The sequence below is a fragment of the Nyctereutes procyonoides genome, unplaced genomic scaffold, assembly GCF_905146905.1.
Source record: "Nyctereutes procyonoides isolate TBG_1078 unplaced genomic scaffold, NYPRO_anot_genome, whole genome shotgun sequence".
NCBI classification, from domain to species: domain Eukaryota; kingdom Metazoa; phylum Chordata; class Mammalia; order Carnivora; family Canidae; genus Nyctereutes; species Nyctereutes procyonoides.
Genome location: NW_026575121.1, coordinates 30,979,535 through 31,005,192, shown reverse-complemented (window position 1 = coordinate 31,005,192; position 25,658 = coordinate 30,979,535). Strand labels below are relative to the sequence as shown.

Here is a 25,658-nt window from a genome sequence, read left to right as displayed (position 1 = left end):
AAGGGAATGCATTCATAAAATGAATCAAGTCTCAGTTTAGTAGATTGGCCCAGGACACTTATTTAGATTTCCGTTGTCTTACTGATTTACCCTGAACAATCTGACATTTAACACCATAAAACAGTTTCAGCTGATAAACATCGATACCATTGCAAACTTTATGAATCTCTTTTGCATTAAGAATAAAATCATATTAAGAGCCCACTATTTTGTGTTATATGTGTTAGTGTTTACCTCTATAAAATGTCTTGAACTCTTGTAAGAAATTTCAAATTTTAAATATATTTTTTAAAAAGTACTCTACTGTATGGGACGCCTGGGTGGCTCAGTGGTTAAGCGTCTGCCTTCCGCTCAGAGCGTGATCCTGGAGTCCCGGAATCGAGTCCCATATCGGGCTCCCTGCACAGAGCCTGCTTCTCTCTCTGCCTATGTTTTTGCCTCTCTCTGTGTGTGTCTCTAATGAATAAATAAATAAAATTTTAAAAAGAAGTATGCTACTGTAAAAAAATAAAAGAGGACTTGCTGCCAGAACACTTGGGTTCATTCATCTCTGATTTACTAACCTTCCACACTCAGTCCAGTCTCTTACTTTCTGTGAGTTTTATCAATTTTCTTTCTGTTAAATATTTACCCAGTCACCCATTTTGACAGTCCTTTTTGCAGCCATAGTACATGGGCACAAAGTTGGGTCCAGAGACTTCTTTTTTCTACTCTTTTCCAGGTGAAAATTTTTATTACAGTTGTTGTGTCAGTGCCAGGGTGGTGGTTACATTTTCCATTTAATGTTTCAATGGCAGAACCTATGATTTCTCATACATAGGCAGGACTGTGATAAGACTGAAGGAGAATGATCAATAAATGGTCTTGTAGTGGTGGTGATTAAGGCCTCTAGATGTAGTAACCAAATGGGATGATTCCTGTCTCCCAGGGGGGAGAGTGGGTGCATCCATGAAAGTTTATGTCATAGTTGGATTATCTCAGGCAGGAGACACAGATGAATTTGCAGAAAGGGAAAGGGGACTGTGTGCACTTTATCGTCACCCATGGTGTTTTCCATTTACACACTATTTTTCAATGCAGATGGCCACACCCACACTGCTTAGCATTGGGAAGCCAGAAAGATCATGGGGAGTTAGAGTAAACTCAAGGTATGAAGAGCCAGAAACTGGAAGGCAGCAAAGAATCTCGGTTATAAAACAGATATAGAAAATAAAGAAGCCAACAGGCAGAAGGAAGAGTGGGAGAAAAATAGGGTGAAGCCAATACTCAGGGAGTAGCTGAGTTACAATAATGAAAAAGAACTAGGGTTAACGGTATCCAGGGATTCCTGATGGAATGTTGTCTGGCCAAGAGGGAGCAGCCTTCCAGCTATGCTGCCATTCCTGTTCCTGAATTTCGATAAAATTCCATTTCTTCATTATCTTTCCAATAAAAGCCACACTGAAATTGGAGCATCTGTCACATCATGTTAAATGAGAAGTTCCTTAACCATATGTAATAATCATTTACTTGTAATTTTTTTACCTTGATCACATCCAGATAATACTTCAGTAAGACTGGTTAACTGTAAGCCCAGTCCTATTCCCAAAATAGTGTATGTTTTTCAAAGATAAATGGATCCTATTGAAAATTTTCCCTCCTTCATTTTATCAAAGGCTTTCATGTGATCACAAGAAGAGAAGGCAGAAGACAAGTTAGGGAATTGAGGGAGCAGAAAGAAACTACCCATTAGATGTAAGAGTCTTTTGTAGACATTATGGGGAAAAAGTGATCCAGCTCTCTGCCTGCTTTTCCATTGTCCACACATAATATTGACAATATCATTTCTTTGCGTAACAAAATTTTTAATAGAAAAGACAACTGCACCTTATGAAGGTAAAAAAAAAAGAAACCTATTGTTTTTGGGTCCCCCATAGTAGAGGGAGATTGCAAAACAGGGAAAAAATGTTTAATTCTTTCTTAAAAGTCTGTAACAACAATGAAGTATATAACTGTCCCAACTTTCCTTGTAAAAGAAAGTACAACAATTTTAATGCTGTTATACTCCATGGGGAAAAGAAATTTCAAAAGTACGTCCTGTTTTGTAGTTGTGATGAATTTGTGCATTCTTTTAGTACTAGGTATCCAAGGAAGAGATTCCCAGAGTGCTTTCTGCACCACTGAAAAACTACTAAGCAACAATAAGTAAAAATAAATCTTCACAGCCCGAGTGCACAGCTTTAAATTTCCATGATGCCTTTCACACAAAGCTATTGAATAGAAGGTCCTCAGTCAGAAATCCAACAGAATTTGAATTTTGTTAATTTTTTCCATTTTTGTTAACTTTGCTCAACTCTTAAGTACCCCATATATTGATTTTTGTATTTCAATAGTATTTATATCTAAATACCATAATACAATTCAACTTCTTAGTAAATCTTCTAAGATTATATAATTTAGGTAGGCTTAGATGGGATTGAGAACAAAATAATAAATTATAATAAGTCTTACCTTTCATTTTTATTTTTAGGCACATTAGAATTTATTTCAATTACATTTTTCAGGTCTTGGTCTCTATGGAATAAAAAATATATAATTAATATGTATACATATATATGTATTATATGGGACATTGGAAATCTGACATTGATCTATTTGATCTATACAGCTCAAATATAAGAGCATGGATTATGTGTGAGAGAGAAATATAGAACTAATATTTGGAAATTTTAAGAAACCTCGTCTGAAAACCGATTTATAGTCCCATTCAATTAAAATTTAATGATTACTAACTTTGTGTCACAAAGTATTATGTATTTTCACATGGATTATCTCATTCAGATCTCACAAAATCCTGCAGGACAGCATCTGGGACTCAGGAAAGCTAAGTGAATTTTCCAAGGTCAATTAACTAATTTGTAAAAGAGTCAAGATTTGAGGCTAAGCCACCTGCCCATCTGAAATCAATTCTTGGATATTTAATTAGAGACTTCATTCCAGCTTTGTAGATCACAGAAACATGAAACCCAAAATTTGAATAAACAAGTCACAATGTGGAAGATAAATGGGACAAACAGATTCTTGAATTTTGAGCTGCAGTAATGATTTGATACACTTTTCATGATATACAGTGTCCTCTCATATGTTACTCATATATTATTTATTTATATACTTGGTTGTAACTCTGGTGGTTCTTGTTTTTTTTCCCCATGAGTTTGGAAAAGATTTTGTCATGAACTTGACTGACTAGGAGCCTTGGTTAGGAGTCAAAACGATGAAGTCATCTCTTCCCCTATTTCCTTGGGCAAGTTAATCAAACTTCCTAATTTTTCTTTTGTAAACTGGGCTAATAATATATAATTTCATAAGGTTGTGGTGAGAATGAATGAGCTAATATAAATTAAATTCATGGCACAATGACCCCAGTTGTGGGTGAACTGAATAAGCATAAATAAATGAAGTTACTAGAAGTGCAGCAGTAGGCACTATTGATTCCAGTATTTTGACAGGCTACCTTTTCTTTCTTATTTCTGCTCTAATTTTTCTTTTTACCTTTGGCATTAGCTCTAGTTTTCATAAATCTCTCTTCTTATGATTGTGAATAGTAAGTTTAAATAAGGTTATTATACATGGAATCAAAGCATTGGCTCTCACAAAATTAGTATTGATAAGTATGAAAAATTCTATAAAAAGTTCTTGTAGTGTAACAAGATTTAATACTTTTTTTATATAACCATCCAAACCAGATAAATCTGCAAATTAGCCAGCATTCCATAGCTACACTTAAACTTCACATTTAAAATACTAGTTGCATAATTTTGAAAATGTAGAAATTAGATTATTTTTAATGTAAGTTATAGTAGGGAAAATATGCTAATTAATACATGTAAAAAGCAGAAGATTTCAGAAGTAGCTCAGAAGTGTCACAATCATTTGATTCTTCAGTCTGAATGATGTAAACTTCAGAACTGACTCCCTCAACATAACTGCTAGAACTATGTAAGGAAAGCTCCCAGATCACATCATTCAAATTAGAAATGGAGACAGAAGGCTTTTGCTGAACCCCTGATGGTCCTTTGCTAATTATTAGAGCTACCTTCTTGGCCTCAGGGGCCACTGTACTATTTTAATAATCTGGCATTAAGTGATACCCTTTTATCATTTTAAAATAATACTTCACTAAATACTTGGGTGCAATGAAATATAATTAAGAGATGTATTGTGATATTATATAGCCCAGTTTTCTAGGATTGCCAAACTAGGATGGTTGGCAGTGGTAAATAGTGAGAGATCACCAAAACATGTGTATCTTGGAGGAATTAGAATTTTGTCTCAATAAATGAATTTTGTCCCAGTAAATGAATCTCCTTCCACTGCTAACCTAGGATGAGCTGAGTGCCATTTTTTAAGGACACTGGTGGTTTTCTTTTCTTTTCTTTTTTTTTTTTTTTTTGACACTGGTGGTTTTCGCTACAACTTGAGAGTAGAGTCCCATTACCATGGCCTTACATGGCCTTGTATACAGAAGCTGCTCCACACATATTTGTGAAATTAAATTTAAATTCTCTTTTTCTACTTCTCTAGGGGAAATTTTTAAGTACCTTACCTAGCTCTGGGAAAAGATATTAAAGGGGCCCTCAGGAGGAAGACATTAGACCCTGAACCTTTAAGGTAGTCAGCTTTACCACTTCTAGGTGCATATAGTGTGCACCATGACCTTCTAGAAAAAGATCACTAAAGGCAGTGATGGATATTTTATCTCCATTGGTGTCAGTCACCTGGAACCTGCCTTATTTCACCTCTGAATTACATATTTTTTTACAGCTTTCAACTCTTGCTTTTTTCCCTTGTTTTGGGACATTGTTACAGGTCAAATTGTATCCCCCCCAAAATCATATGTTTAAGTCCTAATGTTAATGGTCAAAATGTGACCTTATTTAGAGATAGGGTCTTCACACAAGCAGTCAAGTTCAAATGAGGTCATTGGTGTGGGCCCTAATCCAATTTGACTGGTATCTTTACAAGAAGAGGAAATTTGGACTAAGACACACATAGATGAAAGACAACTTGAAGATATATGGGTGAAGGCAATCTTCTACAACCCAAGGAGAGAAACCTGGAGTAGATTCTTCTTAATCTTCAGAAGGAGCCAACCCTACAGATATCTTATTCTTGGACTTCTAGCCTCTAGAACTGTGAGAAAATAAATTCCTATTTTCAGTCAATCACTCTGTGGTACTTGTTATGGCAGTACTAGAAAACTAATAAAGATCTCCTTTTACCCTCACAACAAGATTACATTTAGTTTTTTGGTCTGATCCTGGACATCCTCACTTCTGCTGGTACTTTCTGTTCATTCCTGGCTGCTGCAGACACTGGATCTTTGCATATCCTCCTACCCCTGCCCCAGGACCCAAGCCTTTTTGGATTCCAGCTATCATGAAGGAGAGCAGAAATGAGTTTGGACCTGAAGAATAAGAAGCCAGAATCTAACAAATTTACTAACTACAAATAGGTAACTCAAAATTGGAACCTATGCATGCCTTCAAAGAAGCATATTCTGAAAGTGATGTAATTATGAATCATCGAATAAGCCATATTATTAGTGGTTTCATAAAATTTTTGGTGTTTCTATTAAATAGCATCACATATCAAGTTTGATGGAGTGGATTATAAGATTTTATTCTGAATAATGTATACTAATATTTAAAGCAAAATGAAAAGTTCCAGACTATGAAAATCACAAAATTATTTGCTTTGGTTGTTTACCTTGATTGATGTCATCAGCTAGATCTGAAGATCCAATAAAAGAACTTCAGATTGCCCATAAACTTTCTAAGACAAAGTATATAAAAATAAATTTTCACTCTTTAATTAAGAACACATCTATTGCATGGTGTCTTTTACACTGCGGAGGAAAAGTGTGGCAAGTCGATTTTTATAGAAGCCCAACTATGTGCAGAAGGGTGGGGCAAAAGCTTGATTCCATGGCAGTTGCAGTGAAAGGAAGACCTTATGACTAAATATTTATGAGAATTTGGAATTAGCTCCAAGTAAAGTCACCAGTTCTCTGTGGACATAGTGAGAAATGAAAAAAAGAAATTTTGTTAACCTTTGCAAATAAAAATGATTTTTAAATGTAGATTTCAAAATTTGGGGGGAGGGGGAGTGAGTCATTTGTTGTGTAGAGTCACAGCACAAATTTTGAATGTTAGCATTTATCCTTGCTATAGTAGTGTAATTTATTTTCTACTGTCCCATTAAGGCATATAACACTCTCTTACAGAGAAGATTAAGAAAAAAACAGGTATTACTATGTCTGCTATTATACAACTTTTCTCAAGATAAATTCTGCATGAGAGAAAGTTCACAGCTCACTCACCACTGCTCTTCTTCTTTCATGAGGGTGTGGGAGGTATTTATTAAAAGCTGCAATATGTTTCTCTCTCTACAGCTTACTTAAATTGCTTTTGCAGAGTACCAAACATATTTGCAAAAGTAAGAGCCTCCATATAAAAAATTTACTATGGCACTTCTTTTGTGCCAAGAACTAAATCTTAGGCATTAAGCTTTAGTTCAAAAGTAATATCTGTCTCTCTGAAAGGACTCTAGAATACAGTGAGATAACATATAATTCTTCAGCTCTGTTGACATGGCAAAATGGGCCCATATGTATATATCTTTATAGTTCTTTTCAATGAAAGAGTCTTAAATATTTTATATTAAAGAAATTAATTGGGATCCCTGGGTGGTGCAGCGGTTTGGCGCCTGCCTTTGGCCCAGGGCACGATCCTGGAGACCCGGGATCGAATCTCACATCTGGCTCCCGGTGCATGGAGCCTGCTTCTCCCTCTGCCTGTGTCTCTGCCCCTCTCTCTCTCTCTGTGACAATCATAAATAAATAAAAATTAAAAAAAAAGAAATTAATTGATCTGTAGAGAAATTGGACAATATAGGTATTTTAAATATAAGATGTAACCAATAATTTTAGTGGCTCTAATTCACCATGGTTGATTGAGATTATGTCATGAGCAAGAGATAGTCATTGGCTTAAGCAAGCAGACCAATCATAACATATCAGATTCCTTCAGTCTGGTTTCACTCATGGAGAGATCAGAATGTTGGAACTAGAAAGCAATTAAGCTTTACATAGCTGGATGATAAAAGGTCTGTGATTAGTTGGGGATTTTAACCTTTAATTCACAAAGTATTTCTTAAGAACCTAATATGTTCCAGGCATTGTGCTTTGCATTGTAAATAAAGAATTGAATAAGAGAGACCCAATCCTTACCCTCAAAAATCTTATAGTTGGGGAGAGATGATTAAATAATAATTCCTGGGGATCCCTGGGTGGTTCAGTGGTTTAGTGCCTGCCTTTGGCCCAGGACGTGATCCTGGAAACCTGGGATCGAGTCCTGTGTTGGGCTCCTTCCTCTGCCTGTGTCTCTGCCTCTCTCTCTTTCTCTCTCTCTTTCTGTGTGTGTGTCTCATGAATAAATAATAATAATAATAATAATAATAATAATAATAATAATAATTCCCTCTAGAAGACAAATGCTATAGGACAGGAAGGTTAGAGAGTTTCTCTAGAAGAAGCACTGACATGGATGGGGTGGGTCCAGGGGGCCTCTCAGAGCTAAGTAAGAGACACCTATTTTGAGACCTAAGGAATAAGTAGAAGTTATCAATGCAATACAGATGAAAGATGGGTGGAATTTGTTTGTGTGGGGAGCATGATGGGAGTAAGGGTTGGAAAGCCTTTGGAGGAAGGATAAAGTAGGCTTTGGAAACCAGGTTAGAGTATGGCCATTGTCCAATGGTGATGGGAAACTACTGGAAAATTTAATCAGAATGAGGTGATCAGATTTGTGTTTTAGGAAGATCACTCCACAGTGTGGCCAGTGGATTGAAGAGCAGAAGGCAAGACTGGCAGCAAAAGGACCATTTAGGAGACTGAACTGTAATCCGGTTATGGTAGTATCAGGAAAGATGAAGTGTCTTAGTTCCTGAGATAGAAGCATCTAAAGTGACCTACTGATTATGTGAACAATGAAGAACTGGAAGGTTCAAGATTACCACCCCTGCCCCACAGCTTTCTTTCTTGAGCAGAAATATGAGAAATCTGTATCAAGAAGTTAGGAAGAACTCCTTCTCTTGTTGGAATACTAAACCCTGGGGGCAGGGCAAGATGGTAGAGGAGTAGGGTTCCCAAGTCACCTGTCCCCACCAACTTACCTAAATAACTTTCAAATCATCCTGAAAACCTAAAAATTTGACCTGAGATTTAAAGAGAGAGCAGCTGGAATGCTACAGAGAGAAGAGTTTGCGTTTCTAATAAGTACAACTCGTTTTTAGCCACTCTGCAGGGAGCAAAATGACTGGAAAGAACTCACCACAAAAGAAAGAATCAGAAACAGTACTCTCTGCCACAGAATTACAGAATTTGGATTACAGTTCGATGTCAGAAAGTCAATTCAGAAGCACAATTATAAAGCTACTGGAAAAAAAGCATAAACGATTCAAGAGACTTCATGACTGCAGAATTTAGATCTAATCAGGCTGAAATTAAAAATCAATTAAATGAGATGCAATCCAAACTGGAGGTCCTAACGATGAGGGTCAATGAGGTAGAAGAAAGAGTGAGTGACATAGAAGACAAGTTGATGGCAAGGAAGGAAGCTGAGGAAAAAGAAGAAAAACAGTTAAAAGACCATGAGGAAAAGTTAAGGGAAATAAATGACAGCCTCAGAAGGAAAAATTTACATTTAAGGGGGGTTCCCAAGGGTGCTGAGAGGGACAGAGGACCAGAAAGCATATTTGAACAAATCATAGCTGAGAACTTTCCTAATTTGGGGAGAAAAACAGGCATTCAGATCCAGGAGATAGAGAGGTCCCCCCCTAAAATCAGTAAAAACTGTTCAACACCTCGACATTTAATAGTGAAACTTGCAAATTCCAAAGATTAAGAGAGGATCCTTAAAGCAGCATGAGACAAAAGATCCCTAAGTTATATGGGGAGAAATATTAGATTAACAGCAGACCTCTCCAGAGAGACCTGGCAGGCCAGAAAGGGCTGGCAGGATATATTCAGGATCTTAAATGAGAAGAACATGCAGCCAAGAATACTCTATCCAGCAAGGCTTTCATTCAGAATAGAAGGAGAGACAAAGAGTTTCCAAGATAGGCAGAAACTGAAAGAATATGTGACCACCAAACCAGCTCTGCAAGAAATATTAAGGGGGGCTCTGTAAAAGAAAGAGGACACCCAAAGAAATAATCCACAAAAACAGGGACTGAATAGGTATTACAATAACACTAAATTCATATCTTTCAATAGTAACTCAGTGTGAATGGGCTTAATGATCCCATCAAAAGAGGCAGGGTTTCAGACTGGATAAAAAAGCAAGACCCATCTATTTGCCATCTAAAAGAGACTCATTTTAGACCTAAGGACACCTACAGCCTGAAAATGAAAGGTTGGAGAACCATTTACCATTCAAATGATCCTCAAAAGAAAGCAGGGGTAGCAATCCTCATATCAGATAAATTAAAGTTTATCCCAAAGACTATAGTAAGAGATGAGGAGGGACACTATATCATACTTAAAGGATCTACTCAACAAGAGGACCTAACAATCATGAATATTTATGCCCCTAATGTGGGAGCTGCCAAGTATATCAATTAATAACCAAAGTTAAGACATACTTAGATAATAATACACTAATACTGGGAGACTTCAACACAGCACTTCCTGCAATGACAGATATACTAAGCACAACATTTCCAAAGAAACAACAGCTTTTTTTTTTTTTTAAGATTTCATGGGAGACACACAATGAGAGAGAGAGGCAGAGACACAGGCAGTGGGAGAAGCAGGTTCCACCCAGAGAGCCCAACATGGGACTTGATCCTAGGTCTCCACTATCAGGCCCTGGGCTGAAGGCGGCACTAAACTGCTGAGCCACCCCAGCTGCCCAAAACAACAGCTTTAAATGATACATTGCACCAGATGCATTTCACAGATATTTACAGAACTTTATATCCAAATGCAACTGAATTTTCTTCTCAATTGCCCATGGAACTTTCTCCAGAATAGACCACATATTGGGTCACAAATCAGGTCTCAACCAATACCAAAAGATTGGGATTGTCCCCTTCATATTTCCAGACCATAATGCTTTGAAACTTGAACTCAATCACAAGAAGAAATTTGGAAGAAACCCAAACACATGGAGGTTAAAGAGCATCCTGCTAAAAGATGAAAGGGTCAACCAGGAAATAGAGAAGAATTAAAAAGATTCATGGAAACTAATGAGGATGAAGATACAACCATTCAAAATCTTTGGGATACAGCAAAAGCAGTCCTAAGAGGGAAATACATCGCCATACAAGCATCCCTCAAAAAATTGAAAAAAAAACTCAAATACACAAGCTAACCTTGCACCTAAAGGAACTAGAGAAACAACAGCAAATAAAACCTACACCAAGCAGAAAAAGAGAGTTAATAAAGATTTGAGAAGAACTCAATGAAATAGAGACCAGAACTGTGGAACAGATCAACACAACAAGGAGTTGGTTCTCTGAAAGAATAAGATAGATAAACCATTAGCCAGCCTTATTAAAAACAAAAGAGAAAAGACTCAAATTAATAAAATCACAAATGAAAAAGGAAAGATTGGGGGATCCTTGGGTGGCTCAGCGGTTTAGCAACTGCCTTTGACCCAGGGTGTGATCCTAGAGTCCTGGGATCGAGTCCCACATCAGGCTCCCTGCATGAAGCCTGCTTCTCCCTCTGCCTGTATCTCTGCCTCTCTCTGTGTGTGTGTCTCTCATGAATAAATAAATAAAATCTTTTTTTTTTTTAAAAAAAGGAGAGATCACAACCAATACCAAGGAAATACAAAACAATTTTAAAAACATATTATGAGCAGCTATACACCAATCAATTAGGCAATCTAGAAGAAATGGACGCATTTCTGGAAAACCACAAACTACAAAAACTGGAACAGTAAGAAATAGAAAACCTGAACAGGCCAATAACCAGGGAGGAAATTGAAGCAGTCATCAAAAACCTCCCAAGACACAAAAGTCCAGGGCCAGATGGCTTCCCAGGGGAATTCTATCAAACGTTTAAAGAAGAAACTATACCTATTCTACTAAAGTTGTTTGGAAAGATAGAAAGAGATGGAGTACTTCCAAACTCGTTCGATGAGGCCAACATCACCTTAATTCCAAAACCAGACAAAGACCCCACCAAAAAGGAGAATTATAGACCAATATCCCTAAAAAACATGGATGCAAAAATTCTTAACAAGATACTAGCCAATAGGATCTAACAGTACATTAAGATTATTCACCATGACCAAGTGGGATTTGTCCCCGGGATGCAAGGCTGGTTCAATACTCGTAAAGCAATCAACGTGATAGATCATATCAACAGGAGAAAAAACAAGAACCCTATGATCTTCTTAATAGATGCAGAGAAAGCATTTGACAAAACACAGCTTTCATTCCTGATCAAAACTCTTCAGAGTGTAGGGATAGAGTGAACATTCCTCAGCATCTTAAAAGCCATCTATGAAAAGCCCACAGCAAATATCATTCTCAATGGGGAAACATTGAGAGCCTTTCCTCTAAGATCAGGAATACAACAGGGATGTCCACTCTCACCACTGCTATTCAACATAGTACTAGAAGTCCTAGCCTCAGCAATCAGGCAACAAAAACAAATAAAAGGCATTCAAATTGGCAAAGAAGTCAAACTCTCCCTCTTTGCAGATGACATGATACTGTACATAGAAAGCCCAAAAGACTCCACCCCAAGATTGCTAGAATTCATACAGCAATCTGGCAGTGGGGCAGGATACAAAATCAATGTCCAGAAATCAGTGGCATTTCTATACATTAACAATGAAACTGAAGAAAGAGAAATTAAGAAGTCAATACCATTTATAATTGCACCCAAAAGCATAAGATCTCTAGAAATAAACCTAACCAAAGAGGTAAAGGATCTGTACCCTAAAAAGTATAGAACACTTCTGAAAGAAATTGAGGAAGACACAAAGAGATGGAAAAATATTCCATGCTCATGGATTGGAAGAATTAATATTATGAAAATGTCAATGCTACCCAGGACAATTTACACATTTAATGCAATCCCTATCAAAATACCATGGACTCTCTTCAGAGAGTTGGAACAAATAATCTTAAGATTTGTGTGGAATCAGAAAAGACCCCAAATAGCCAGAGGAATATTGAAAAAGAAAACCAGAGCCAGGGGCATCACAATGCCAGATTTCAAGTTGTACTACAAAGCTGTGATCATCAAGACAGTGTGGTGCTGGCACAAAAACAGACACATAGATCAATGGAACAGAATAGAGAATCCAGATGTGGGCCCTCAACTCTATGGCCAACTAATATTCAACAAAGCAGGAAAGACTATCCACTGGAAAAAGGACAATCTCTCCAATAAATGGTGCTGGGAAAATTGGACAGCCACGTGCAGAAGAATGAAACTAGACCACTCTCTTACACCATACACAAAGATAAACTCAAAATGGATGAAGGATCTAAATGTGAGACAAGAATCCATCAAAATTCTAGAGAACACAGGCAACACCCTTTTTGAACTTGGCCACAGTAACTTCTTGCAAGATACATCCGTGAAGGCAAGGGAAACAAAGGCAAAAATGAACTATTGGGACTTCATCAAGATAAAAAGCTTCTGCACAGCAAAAGAAACAGTCAACAAAACTCAAAGACAACCTACAGAATGGGAGAAGATATTTGCAAATGACATATCAGATAAAGGGCTAGTATCTAAGATCTATAAAGAACTTATTAAACTCAACAGCAAAGAAACAAACCAATCATGAAATGGGCAAAACACATGAACAGAAATCTCACCGAAGAAGACATAGACATGGCCAACAAGCACATGAGAAAATGCTCTGCATCACTTGCCCTCAGGGAAATACAAATCAAAACCACAATGAGATACCACCTCACGCCAGTGAGAATGGGGAAAATTAACAAGGCAGGAAACAACAAATGTTGGAAAGGATGTGGAGAAAGGAGAACCCTCTTGTACTGTTGGTGGGAATGTGAACTGGTACAGCCACTCCGGAAAACTGTGTGCAGGTTCCTCAAAGAGTTAAAAATAGCACTACCCTACAACCCAGCAATTGTGCTGCTGGGGATTTACCCCAAAGATACAGAAGCAGTGAAACGCCAGGACACCTGCACCCCAAAGTATAGCAGCAATGTCCACAATAGCCAAACTGTGGAAGGAGACTCGGTGTCCATTGAAAGATGAATGGATAAAGAAGATGTGGTTTATGTATACAATGGAATATTCCTCAGCCATTAGAAACTACAAATACCCACCATTTGCTTCAACGTGGATGGAACTGGAGGGTATTAGGCTAAGTGAAATAAGTCAATCGGAGAAGGACAAACATTATATGGTCTCATTCATTTGGGGAATATAAAAAATAGTGAAAGAGAATAAAGGGGAAAGGAGAGAAAATGAGTGAAAATATCAGTGAGGGTGGTAGAACATGAGAGACACCTAACTCTGGGAAACGAACAAGGGGTAGTGGAAAGGGAGGTGGGCAGGGGGTTGGGGTGACTGGGTGATGGGCACTGAGGGGGGCACTTGACAGGATGAGCATTGGGTGTTATGCTATATGTTGGCAAATTGAACTCCAATAAAAAATATACAAAAAAAAAAAGCTTGAAATGCTTATGAGGTTCAAGTAAAAAAAAAAGCAACTGGAGTACATTTGAAGAACTAAAAGAAAACATTTAATAAATTGAAGTAACTTACAAAAAAAGGAATACTAAAACCTGGAGGTATAGATATTAACAAATAGGAAGCCCTTAAATTATTATGTGTATAATAATACAAATAGAATAGTTTTTCTACTTCAGATGAAGGATGCCTTTTCTAACTTTAAATGCCTCAGTAGCACTAGCTGCTTTTCAATCTTCATTTGGAAACAGCAGTTTATAGGCTACGGATAATTGAATTACGGATAATTGAATATCTTCCTTTTATGTTTGTTCACAAAAATGTGACGCTATCACTGCTAAAAGCCATGTGGTTTCTCCCTGAATAAACTGAAAATTCAGTGCACTCTTCATGTGTTCAGGTTGTTGTGTCACTATAAGGAGCTCAGGGACACCTGCTTATACTCTGATCGACGACCAGAGTTTATTCCACCCCTAACTGTGAATCAAACGCACAACTGCTGGAAATGTCAGCAAAGTCACATAAAAAGGACTCTGATTCACTACTATTCTACTATTAAATAATTGGTGCTCCTATCACACTGAATGGGATGTAAAAGTGCCTATGGCTGTTATTCCTTGGGGAGACACGATAAAATGCCCCCTCTTTTTCCCTGTTAAAATTAAGGGGGCAGGGTGGATATGTTTTAGTTACAGGTAGCTGAGCCAATTGAATTAAGTCACTGTTTTCAAATAAACCGCTTCCTGTTTGTGTATTCTGCTCTAATTCTTGAACAACCTGGTTGATTATCATTACATCTGGTGTCACTCCTAAAGAACAGTCAGATGTTACTTAGGTTAGATTCACGGATCAAGCTGCCGTCTGAAAGCAACATCATGGCCACTATTTTCAAATTTACTTTTTGTTAGTAATAGCACTCACATAAGGAATGTGTCTTCTTTCTATAGAAATTATTTTAGAAGCTGCTGAAATACAAACTAGCTTTATATAAAATTAGTGTTTCCAAATAAACAACCGGCCAAAAAAAACACTTATGAGGAAGTTACCATTGTCGACAAAGCACATTTGCCAGAGGGAGGGAGGGCAGGAAGAGAAAGTGAGAAAAAGGGGAAGTGTGTGTGTGTGTGTGTGTGTGTGTGTGTGTGCGTGTGTGTGTGTGTGTGAGAGAGAGAGACAGAGACAGAAGTACATCTCATAGAATCAGCTAAGAGAGAGGAGTTGGCTACAGTAACTACTATTATTGATTCTGCGTGTGGTTAGTAAACCTGACCACTTCCAACATGGCAGAGAACCTCCTAAAACTGTTAGCAATGAAAAGAAAAATCTGTCCCAACCAAAACCACTGTGAAGAAATGGTTTTATTTAACAAAAATATTTCCATACAAGTCTCAGTGGCAGGGCCAACACCTAAAGTCTGCTGTCTCCAGGAGACAACTATTTTCTCTCCTCCCTGCCACTTTAGTGATAATTTTCTAGAATAAATGTTTCTAATTGTAGTCCTCTGGCTGCAGGGTGGGAGGGAGACTTAGAAGGGAAAAGACTGTTCCATTGGTCTATGTGTCTGTTTTTGTGCCAGTACCACACTGTCTTGATGACCACAGCTTTGTAGTACAACCTGAAATCTGGCATTGTGATGCCCCCAGATATGGTTTTCCTTTTTAAAATTCCCCTGGCTATTCGGGGTATTTTCTGATTCCACACAAATCTTAAAATAATTTGTTCTAAGTCTCTGAAGAAAGTCCATGGTATTTTGATAGGGATTGCATTGAACGTGTAAATTGCCCTGGGTAACATTGACATTTTCACAATATTAATTCTGCCAATCCATGAGCATGGAATATTTTTCCATCTCTTTGTGTCTTCCTCAATTTCTTTCAGAAGTGTTCTATAGTTTTTAGGGTATAGATCCTTTACCTCTTTGGTTAGGTTTATTCCTAGGTATCTTATGCTTTTGGGTGCAATTGTAAATGGGATTGACTCCTTAATTTCTCTTTCTTCAGTCTCATTGTTAGTGTATAGGAATGCCATTGATTTCTGGGCATTGATTTTGTATCCTGCCACGCTACCAAATTGCTGTATGAGTTCTAGCAATCTTGGGGTGGAGGCTTTTGGGTTTTCTATGTAGAGTATCATGTCATCGGCGAAGAGGGAGAGTTTGACTTCTTCTTTGCCAATTTGAATGCCTTTAATGTCTTTTTGTTGTCTGATTGCTGAGGCTAGGACTTCCAATACTATGTTGAATAGCAGTGGTGAGAGTGGACATCCCTGTCTGGTTCCTGATCTTAGGGGAAAGGCTCCCAGTGCTTCCCCATTGAGAATGATATTTGCTGTGGGCTTTTCGTAGATGGCTTTTAAGATATCGAGGAAAGTTCCCTCTATCCCTACACTCTGAAGAGTTTTGATCAGGAATGGATGCTGTATTTTGTCAAATGCTTTCTCTGCATCTAATGAGAGGATCATATGGTTCTTGGTTTTTCTAATGTTGGAGAGGATGCGGAGAAAAGGGAACCCTCTTACACTGTTGGTGGGAATGTGAACTGGTGCAGCCACTCTGGAAAACTGTGTGGAGGTTCCTCAAAGAATTAAAAATAGACCTGCCCTACGACCCAGCAATTGCACTGTTAGGGATTTACCCCAAAGATTCAGATGCAATGAAACGCCGGGACACCTGCACCCCGATGTTTCTAGTAGCCATGTCCACAATAGCCAAACTGTGGAAGGAGCCTCGGTGCCCATCGAAAGATGAATGGATAAAGAAGATGTGGTTTATGTATACAATGGAATATTACTCAGCCATTAGAAACGACAAATACCCACCATTTGCTTCAACGTGGATGGAACTGGAGGGTATTATGCTGAGTGAAGTAAGTCAATCCGAGAAGGACAAACAGTGTATGTTCTCATTCATTTGGGGAATATGAATAATAGTGAAGGGGAATATAAGGGAAGGGAGAAGAAATGTGTGGGAGATATCAGAAAGGGAGACAGAACATAAAGACTTCTAACTCTGGGAAATGAACTGGGGGTGGTGGAAGGGGAGGAGGGCGGGGGGTGGGGGTGAATGGGTGACGGGCACGGAGGGGGACACTTGATGGGATGAGCACTGGGTGTTATTCTGTATGTTGGTAAATTGAACACCAATAAAAATTAATTTATTAAAAAAAAAGAAGGGAAGAGACTGTGGAGAGTACTAAGTATGGAAAGTAGAGGGGAGTCTGAACCATTTTAGCCATAGATTTTTTTTGTGTTTCTTCTAGGAGGTGACATCAGCAGGGCTTGAGTTCACATCTAGGATGTTTTCTCTCTTAATAAGATCATTTAATGCCTTGAGCTATGGTTTCCTCTTCTATAAAATAGGGTGTGTGAATATATTTTTCATGGGGTAATTTTAAGGAGAACATGTATAGAAATTGCCAGTCACATGAGAGGTGCTCAATAAATGCTACTCTCAATAGGGATGGCTCTTCAAGTGCCTTTGTGCCTCCCTACCCCAAAGACCCCAGCACCACAGTGATAAAAACACACAAACAGAAACAGCAAAACCAAAAGAGTGCAACGTTTCCTTGCTGACAGGAGACACATGAGTTAATTCTGTCTTCATTTGAACACTAAAGAAAAATAAAAGGCTTCTTTGAGAGAAAAGGAAAGAAAACTCCTAACTAGAACCTTGAGAACACATCAAGATAGTTAGGCCAAGTCATTTACCGCTCAGTGTCTCGGAGAGCTGAAGATTTCACTTTAATGAGATTGTCCAAGCCTTCACTGTTCAAAAGAAAAAAAAAAGTTCAGATTAGTGATAGGTTTTTGGTTATGTTAGGTTGATAAAGCAACATTATAAATCCACTCCACCCAGGGGCAATAGATGAAAACATGAAGTAATTGCTTTTATCTGATTACCTCTGACTGCTTCTGGTCACTGCAGGTTTCACTTTGATGAGGTTATCCAGATCCTGGTTTCTTTAAATAGAAAAATAAAAAGAGATCAGGTTAATGATGAAGTTCTTTTGGCAGAGCATTAAGGTTATAAATCTGCTTGAAATAATAATAAAACAAAACATTCTTACTGACCAAAGCACAAAAACTAATATAGTTCTATTACCTCTGGTTGCTGGTGAGAGTTTCAGGATTCACTCTGATGAGCTTATCAAGATCTTGATTTCTTTTAGTAAAAACAAAACAAAACAAAACAAATTAAAGCAGTTTGTATTAGAGATAATGTGGGTTCAAGTCGCTGGAATTAGAAGAAAGGATTAGCTATCTTATCATTATGTATGATACCTGATGGTTTGGCATAGAACAGCCTTGAAATAAGCTTTCTAGCTAATTTAGGGGGGACAAATTATGCTGGATTAGAAGTGAAGCTGCTCTGACTTTACATCCTTCATAACCAGAACACATCTACGAGGGCACGCTGGCAGGTGTTCTTTTTTTTTTTTTTTTTTTACTAAATGTTTAAAATATATTTCTAAACAGAATGGGCCAACTCAGTCATAGTAACTGCTGATCTCCATAGTAGAGCAACCCACCAAGACACAGCACTGTTTTTTTTTCCCATAATTCAGGATGAAAAATATACAACTTATTTCTGAACCAAAACCACAATTTCTGCAGTTTAAAATGCTTCACTGCCAGTATGGCCCTGGTAGAAATTATGTATTTCCTTAAAAAAAATTAAAAAAATTTCCTAGGACACTAAATCATCAATCTGGAATGTAGATTCTGAGCACAAAGCAGCTCAGTTCACCTAAAAAATAAAGAAAAATTTCCCATCACCTGTCTCAGTAGGGCCTGAAAGGAGAGAAGTAGTGTGGGGAACCTCTGCTTTGGTATGGAGAGTCATGGCCCCTTGACCGAGACCGAGACCGTGAGTAGCCATAGCTGGTGCTTCTCTCTGGATAAACTCGGATGTAGGAAGTTTCACCCTCATGAGAGCGGAATTTGGTGTCATCCAGTTTACGCAGGGCGTATTCCATGTCTTCTTTTCTGAGATACTCAACTTTTTTTTCTAGTGAAAATACTCTTTATTGGACATTTAGAGAACAGGTGGGGGGGGTGATATTTCTCAAGAAGAACTTTGGTACAGTGTAATACATGTGGAACAGTCAAGGACTGCCCAGGTACCCGCAGGGCCAACAGATAGTACAACTGTAAACAAATAAATAAGCTGCCTAAGGAAACCTTAGCGATTTAAAATCATTTATATACTTTACAGCTAAAACTTTTTCAGTAAGTTGTATTTCATAATAAAGCTTACTCTTCTGTTAAAGAAATGGCACAAAATTAAGCTAATCAGCTTGAATTTTTGTATTTATTTTCTTCTGGAATTGTCCTGGAAAAAAGCAATAAATTCAACCTTTCCACAGCTACTGATTATCTGGTAATTAACAACTTTGCACTCTGAAGTGTTTTAACATTATGAAGACATAGGCTGATTTTAATGTCCTTGTTATTCTTAAGATTATATTCACCAACTGAAGATATTTTTTTTAATAAACTCTAAAACTGGGATTATACTTAGCATAAGGCTTGGCATAGAGAATTCCAGCAATCTATCAAAGTAGTGATTTCCTTTCCCTTTCAATGACTAAAACTGAATGAAACTCAGCTGTTAATGGTCAAATGACTTACACACTCTGAAGACTGTCCGCTTCCTATTGGAAGCCCTACCAGTTTCTTTCCTCAGTCATGAACAATATTTTTTCCTACATAGTTTGCTGCCATTCACTGCCTCTGTGTAATACCTTGTTTAAAGGACTAGCAAGTGATGATTTTTCAGTATCCTTTTAGTTATTTTTTAAAAGATTTTATTTATTCATTCATGAGAGAGAGAGAGAGGCAAAGACATAGGCAGAGGGAGAAGCAGGCTCCATGCAGGGAGCCTGTTGCGGAACCCGATCCGGCACTCCAGGATCACACCCTCCGTCGAAGGCAGGCATTAAACTGCTGAGCCACCCAAGGATCCCCTCAGTGTCCTTTTAAATCCCTTTTTAATGTTTATTCAAAGAAATAAGATAGCCTGTCATGGCAAGAAATTGCAGGACTGAGAACACCTGCTTTCAGTACCATCCTGGATAACAACCTGCCTGGCTCCCCCCACCCCCAAAGTAGACCTTTTTCCTTATATAAAAATAAGAGACATTTTACCCATCAGAAAGATTGAAAAAAGGTTAAGAACTCCATTTAGAGCTTCATCTCCAAAATGTTCTAATAAAAGGTTTGCATTTCCCTCCCTTAGCCCTAATACTTCCATAGAATGTGCTTCCTAGGTCCTAGCTTTACTCAGTTTCTCCTTTCCATCATTGTTCTCAGATCTCCATGGTACACAGAAAGCCACTAATTGAATTTTCAGTGTTTTGAATTATCTTCAATAATAGTATTTGCAATTAAAGATAATCAATTGTTGGGGCACCTGGGTGGCTCAGTGGTTAAACATCTGCCTTTGGCTCAGGGCATGATCCCAGGGTCCTGGGATTGAATCCTGCATTGGGCTCCCCACAGGGAGCCTGCTTCTCCCTCTGCCTATGTCTCTGCCTCTCTCTCTCTCTCTCCCATGAATAAATAAATAAACTCTTTAAAAGAATAACCAATTGGTGTCTACAAATACTATTAAAGGAATGATTAACATATGAGAGCTACTCAAAATATAATTTCCTTGCATGAATTGATTGCAAAAATCTGTTATAAAGCTCAACCATGCCTAAAAGACAATAATATCTAAAGTGAGGTTATTGTACACCTTAAACTAATGTAACACTGTATGTTAATTACACTAGAATTAAAATAAAATAAAGTGAGGTTAATTTCATATACTAGAAGAAAAAGTACAAAGAATAAAACTTTGTGGAGGAGATAATATATGCAAAGTTCACAGCCTTTTAACATATACATTAATCACAATATTTCTTAGTGTAACTACATGTAATATTCATGTACCAACAAAATTAGAGTAAGCTACACACACAACCATAAGAACTTCTATTTTCACTCTCTGAGCATAGAAAATCTGATTTATCCAACAGCCTGGAACATTTTATACCACAGCCCAATACTCTCTTTTCAGACAGACAAACACACAGATTTCATCAAATAATACCTTTACTACATAAGAACACTCATATTTTCCATTCTATTTAATTAATTTTATTTAATTGGCAAAAATGCTGATTGCCACTCACTGCATTAATGACAAGACCCTTTAATGGGTTTTGACCCACTGTTTGAGAAATCCTAGCTTAGAAAATATATAAATATATGCTTTGTTCTACCATTACTCCTAAAAAGACAACACGGTATTTTAACAAAACAAGGATCTCAGTATCAGTTCTGAATTGCCTTGATTGATAGCATCATGCAGTTTATCTCAAAGAAATGAATATAACAAATTTATAGAACTTTTTAAGGCCCTGGATCCCTGCAAACACAGGAATTTTATATCTAAAGCTTACCCAAGAAAAATGCATCATTCTTTCTTTTTAAATTTTATTTATTTGAGAGATAAAGAGAGCACGAGCAGGGGGAGGGGCAGAGGGAGAAGTAGGCTCTTCGCTGAGCAGAGAACCCTATGTGAGGCTGGATCCCAGGACTCTGGGATCATGACACAATTTAAAGGCAGATGCTTAACCAACTGAGCCACCCAGGGTCCCAACATTCTTCCTCCTCCAGTTACTGCTTTCATTTGTTTTGCTTTAAGGATATAGAGAAGAGATATATTACAGTTTTTAGTTCTTATTTCATCCCTGTAGTTTAAGAGCTATAAAGTTTTGCAGGCATTTGCACGTTTATGCCACTGTCACCTATGAAGTAATATTTCAAGTGACCCTGTAGAGCAGTAAATGACACCTCCTGGCTGTCCCATGACAAAAGCAACAATCCTAGCTTTACAAGCCTCCACTATTTCTGGAGGAACTTAATTACCTTTCATTTACTTTAAGATCTAAGTTTGTGTGCTGTGATTTCAAGACCAGGAGTTGTTCTGGGAGTTAGAAAAACTCACAAGAGACTATGAGATTTTTTTCCCCCTGGCCTTAGTATTCTCATCTGTAAAATGAGGAGATTGGATCATTTCTAAGAATCTGCCCATCTAACGTCTTGTATTCCTAGGAATCTATGAATATGAACTTGACTGCCTGTCATGTTTATTAAATTTGATGTTCAATGTCTCTTTTTTTTAAATGCAATGTACTGACAATGCATTCTATATTCAGCAAGCAGAACATGAGTGTTCCAAAATGTAATATACTAAATTGACAACCTATTATTCTCTTGGAGTAATATCTCTGTGCCCCCAGTACATAATTAGCTTTAATCTATGATAATTGCCCGCTGTTAATAAGATTGAGTATGTCTACCGAATTCTCTTCTTGGCGTCCATGGCCTATAATTATACCTAATGTGCAACTAATGATACCTAGTTGTAAGCTTCAAACCCAGTAGGTGCTCAGTAGTTATTCAATGCCTAACAGATCAGAGAGCTAGTACCAGTCGTCTATCAGTTTTCTCTCTGACCCTGGTCAGATCACTTAACCTTTGTGAGTCTGTTTCCTCTTCTGAAAATGGAATAGGTTTGACTGGAACAGGGGTTTTCAAAATTGTTCAAACTAACAGTATGGGAGTTCTCTGAGTCCTTTCTTTATCTTTAATTTTTTGCAATTTTATATGTACCAACTAAACTCTATAGGGAAACCATGAGAACATTCTTAAGAGATTATATATACATATAAATAATGAGATAATATATATACATATAAATAATTTATATACTATACTATATATAGTATAATTTATATACATATAAATAATTACAAAATATGTAAATATATATATATATACACACACACATATGGAGTAGTGTGTAACAGTATAAAAATCTTCATATAGCCAGAAAGCTATAACTTTGCTGGGAGCATCAAACCATCTGAGAAACAACAAACCTCCTAAAATTTCCACTACCAGAGAACTCTCTTCAAAAATGAAATACATGGTATTGCTGATGATGAATCTAATGAAGTGTTCTATGTCTTTTAAAAAAATAACTGTTATTAATAAATTTTCATCAGTTTGAGAGACAAAGGTATTAACATCAACACTTCAAAGAAAAAAATAAAATATAGCACATAGAGCATCTATGTTCCTACCCCAATCATTCTCTTCAATTGCTTTATTTGAGGTCAAAAAAAGTGAAGTCACCATCATATTATTTTCTCCAACTATTGTTCTTTCTTGCTAGTAATAAATAGATATTTATTTCCAGGAACATATAAAAATTGTGGCAGCTTTTCCAGACCTATATTCATTTTGCCCACGGAATGACTGTAAGTCATTTGTATTCATATTGTATTTGTATTTCTTAAAGAGGATAAAACCAAAACAGGACAAACAAATAACATCTTTCTCTTACCCAGCCATGTTTTTGACAGCTTTGGGGCTTATATTAATAAGTTCATCTAGACCTTCTTTCCTGCTAAGACAAAATAAAAGTTCAAATTCAGCTGGAAATCTGCAAATTTTATGACTGACATTTTTTCTTTTGACACCTGTGAATCATACAATGGGATGCTAGATAAAAAGTAACAAGTTTATCAAGTTTCTACTTTACAAGTCTTTAAAAATCCTCAAAATAATTAGCTTACTAAGGTAGAGACTATCATCCTCCCTTTATAAATAAGAAATTGAGTTTCATGGAAGTTAAGACCCTCTTTAGGGGTAGGTAGGAAGAAGTGACCAAGGATGAATCAGATTTGGAATTATAGCAACTGGACCCTAATTCTCATGCTCCTTCCCACTATCATCCTTTTTCTGTGTTCATGGTAATTCCTTCTATTTGCACCCTGCTTTTCACCATAAACCAAAATCAATAATAATTTGTACATTTTTTCAACTGTAATATTAAATTATGAAATTGCTAACTTAAAACTTCATCATTACTTGAATTCTTTTTAGTCCTATGGAAAAGCAGGTGGCTATGAATTCATTTCTTACACAATTATGTATATATGAGAATTTAATTTTATTCTTGTTTCTTTCAAGACAACTTCACATTTAAATTGCTCTTAAGCTTTTTATTTTCCATATTATATTTTATTGTTGAATTAGCATGTAGGATATTTGGGGAGGTTGTAATGAACAAGAGAAAAATATAAAATTTTTTTATCATTTCTTTGTATGCCTCATTTCCCTACCCTCCAAAAAAATAAAACAAAAACAAGCAAACAAAACAACAAAACCTGGAACTTTTAAAAAACAGAATTATTTCCTGATTCCAAGGTATGGGGCAATATATATAATGTGAAAGTGTAGCACTGAGGCTACTCTCAGATATCAATTAAACCACTTCAGAATTGCATTTCATGCAAGGCTAAATCAGAGCAAGCAAGACTTTTGGATTACATGAATTGCTTTTATTCTAAACATCCCAATAGGCAATTATAACTCTAAAGAGACATTTCTATTATCACAATGGGTTCTCATACCAACACTAACCCCAAAGGCCTAAACAAGTTGCCTAATTTGATATACTGTATTACTGGACAAAATGTTATATATCCTGAAGAGAAAAAAGGCCAGAAAGGTTTGTATCACTTGAGGAATCTTTAGAATTAACTAATCTTATCATGTGTATTTCCTTTCATGTAAATTACTGCATCCTGTCATGTTGAACTATTATCCTGAAATAGAATTATGTTGAAATTCCAAACAGGGAACACAAATCCCATACTAGTAAGAAATATTTTAAGGAATTCTTTATCTTCCATTAAAGCCCATGGCCCAGGAGCCCTGAGCAAGGCCTTGAACACTAGGTTTCTGACACAAAGCTGTTGATTTTGAGTCCATCACTGGCTGTCTCGATGGTAGAAAAATGAATTACATTTTTTAAGTTAGATAGAAAAAAATAGATAAAAGAGTTCCATGAACCTCACCTTTGGTTAGTTCTGTTTGTTTCAGGAGCTACTTGGATGAGGCTGTCAAGACTTTGGCCCCTTTAAAACATGGAAAAAATGATCAGATCAGTGGTTGATTTACAAAACATGGTTGCAAATATTTATTAAAACCAAGAAACATTTTTATAAAATATTATATTATAAAATATTTAGGAATACAGAAATCATCTCAGAGGACTGGAGTTTTTCAGTGCTATGGAATATATATTTTTGGACCTAACTACTGCTGCATAGAAATAAACAATAACCAGTGGTTTTAGAAAATTCATGATGTGCCGGCACTGTTCAAGTGATTTACATGATTTATATAATTGAATCCTCACATTAATCAGTCAATATAGGAAGTTTTATCATCCCATTTTCTCAAAGGGAAAAACTGAGACATACAAAGATTAAGTGAAACCAAAGTGCTCTAACTCAAGAGCACTTGCTCTTTCCATGATATCAACCATTGTATTGGCATTTAGTAATTGAATTCTCATTGAAATGACAAGACAGCACCTGGTCCAAGTTCCTTATTAGAGGACAAGGAAACTGAAGCCCAAATAGAAGTGGCCAATCTCATTTTGCACCGTTAGTGAGGGCAGAGCCAAGGCCTAGACCCACATCTATGGTCTATCATCTAATTCTTTTTCCCCACTCCTGTGCCATATTCTGCTTAAGAAAAATAAAGAAATCAATGAATAAAGTGTCTTGTCATTCTTGGAAATCAACTGTGCATCTAATTAACCAAAGGTTACCCCCATTATACTAAGAATCAGTTGACCAAAATCTTCAACATTTTAGATACGATGTCATGGAGGTCACCTGGCTTTTATTGGAGTTCAGTGTCAGTCTGCTAAAATGTTATTTTAATCATATTTTTAAGCATTGGTATGTGTGAAACAAAAAAACAAGAAGCATATTAAATCTTACCCTTGCACACTTTTTCCTGTTTGTGGAACCACTTTGATGAGGTTATCAAGGTCTTTGGAACTTAAAAACGG

At 36.9% G+C, this 25,658-nt stretch overlaps 1 protein-coding gene across 11 annotated transcripts in view; it reads right to left on the bottom strand.

Moving 5' to 3' along the window:
- Nucleotides 1-25,658, bottom strand: part of SCEL (sciellin) — a 111,037-nt gene that overhangs the window by 14,772 nt on the left and 70,607 nt on the right. For 8 of the 11 annotated variants that reach the window (XM_055335683.1, XM_055335686.1, XM_055335687.1 and 5 more), the window contains 7 exons: nt 25,588-25,647; nt 24,652-24,711; nt 23,133-23,195; nt 17,835-17,894; nt 17,633-17,692; nt 17,441-17,497; nt 2,491-2,553 (listed from right to left, as the gene is read on the bottom strand). In XM_055335683.1, the coding sequence (XP_055191658.1) occupies nt 2,491-2,553; nt 17,441-17,497; nt 17,633-17,692; nt 17,835-17,894; nt 23,133-23,195; nt 24,652-24,711; nt 25,588-25,647 (423 nt within the window). The remainder of the gene's footprint in view (nt 1-2,490; nt 2,554-17,440; nt 17,498-17,632; nt 17,693-17,834; nt 17,895-23,132; nt 23,196-24,651; nt 24,712-25,587; nt 25,648-25,658) is intronic. The other 3 variants (XM_055335684.1, XM_055335692.1, XM_055335694.1) reach the window with 3 other exon arrangements.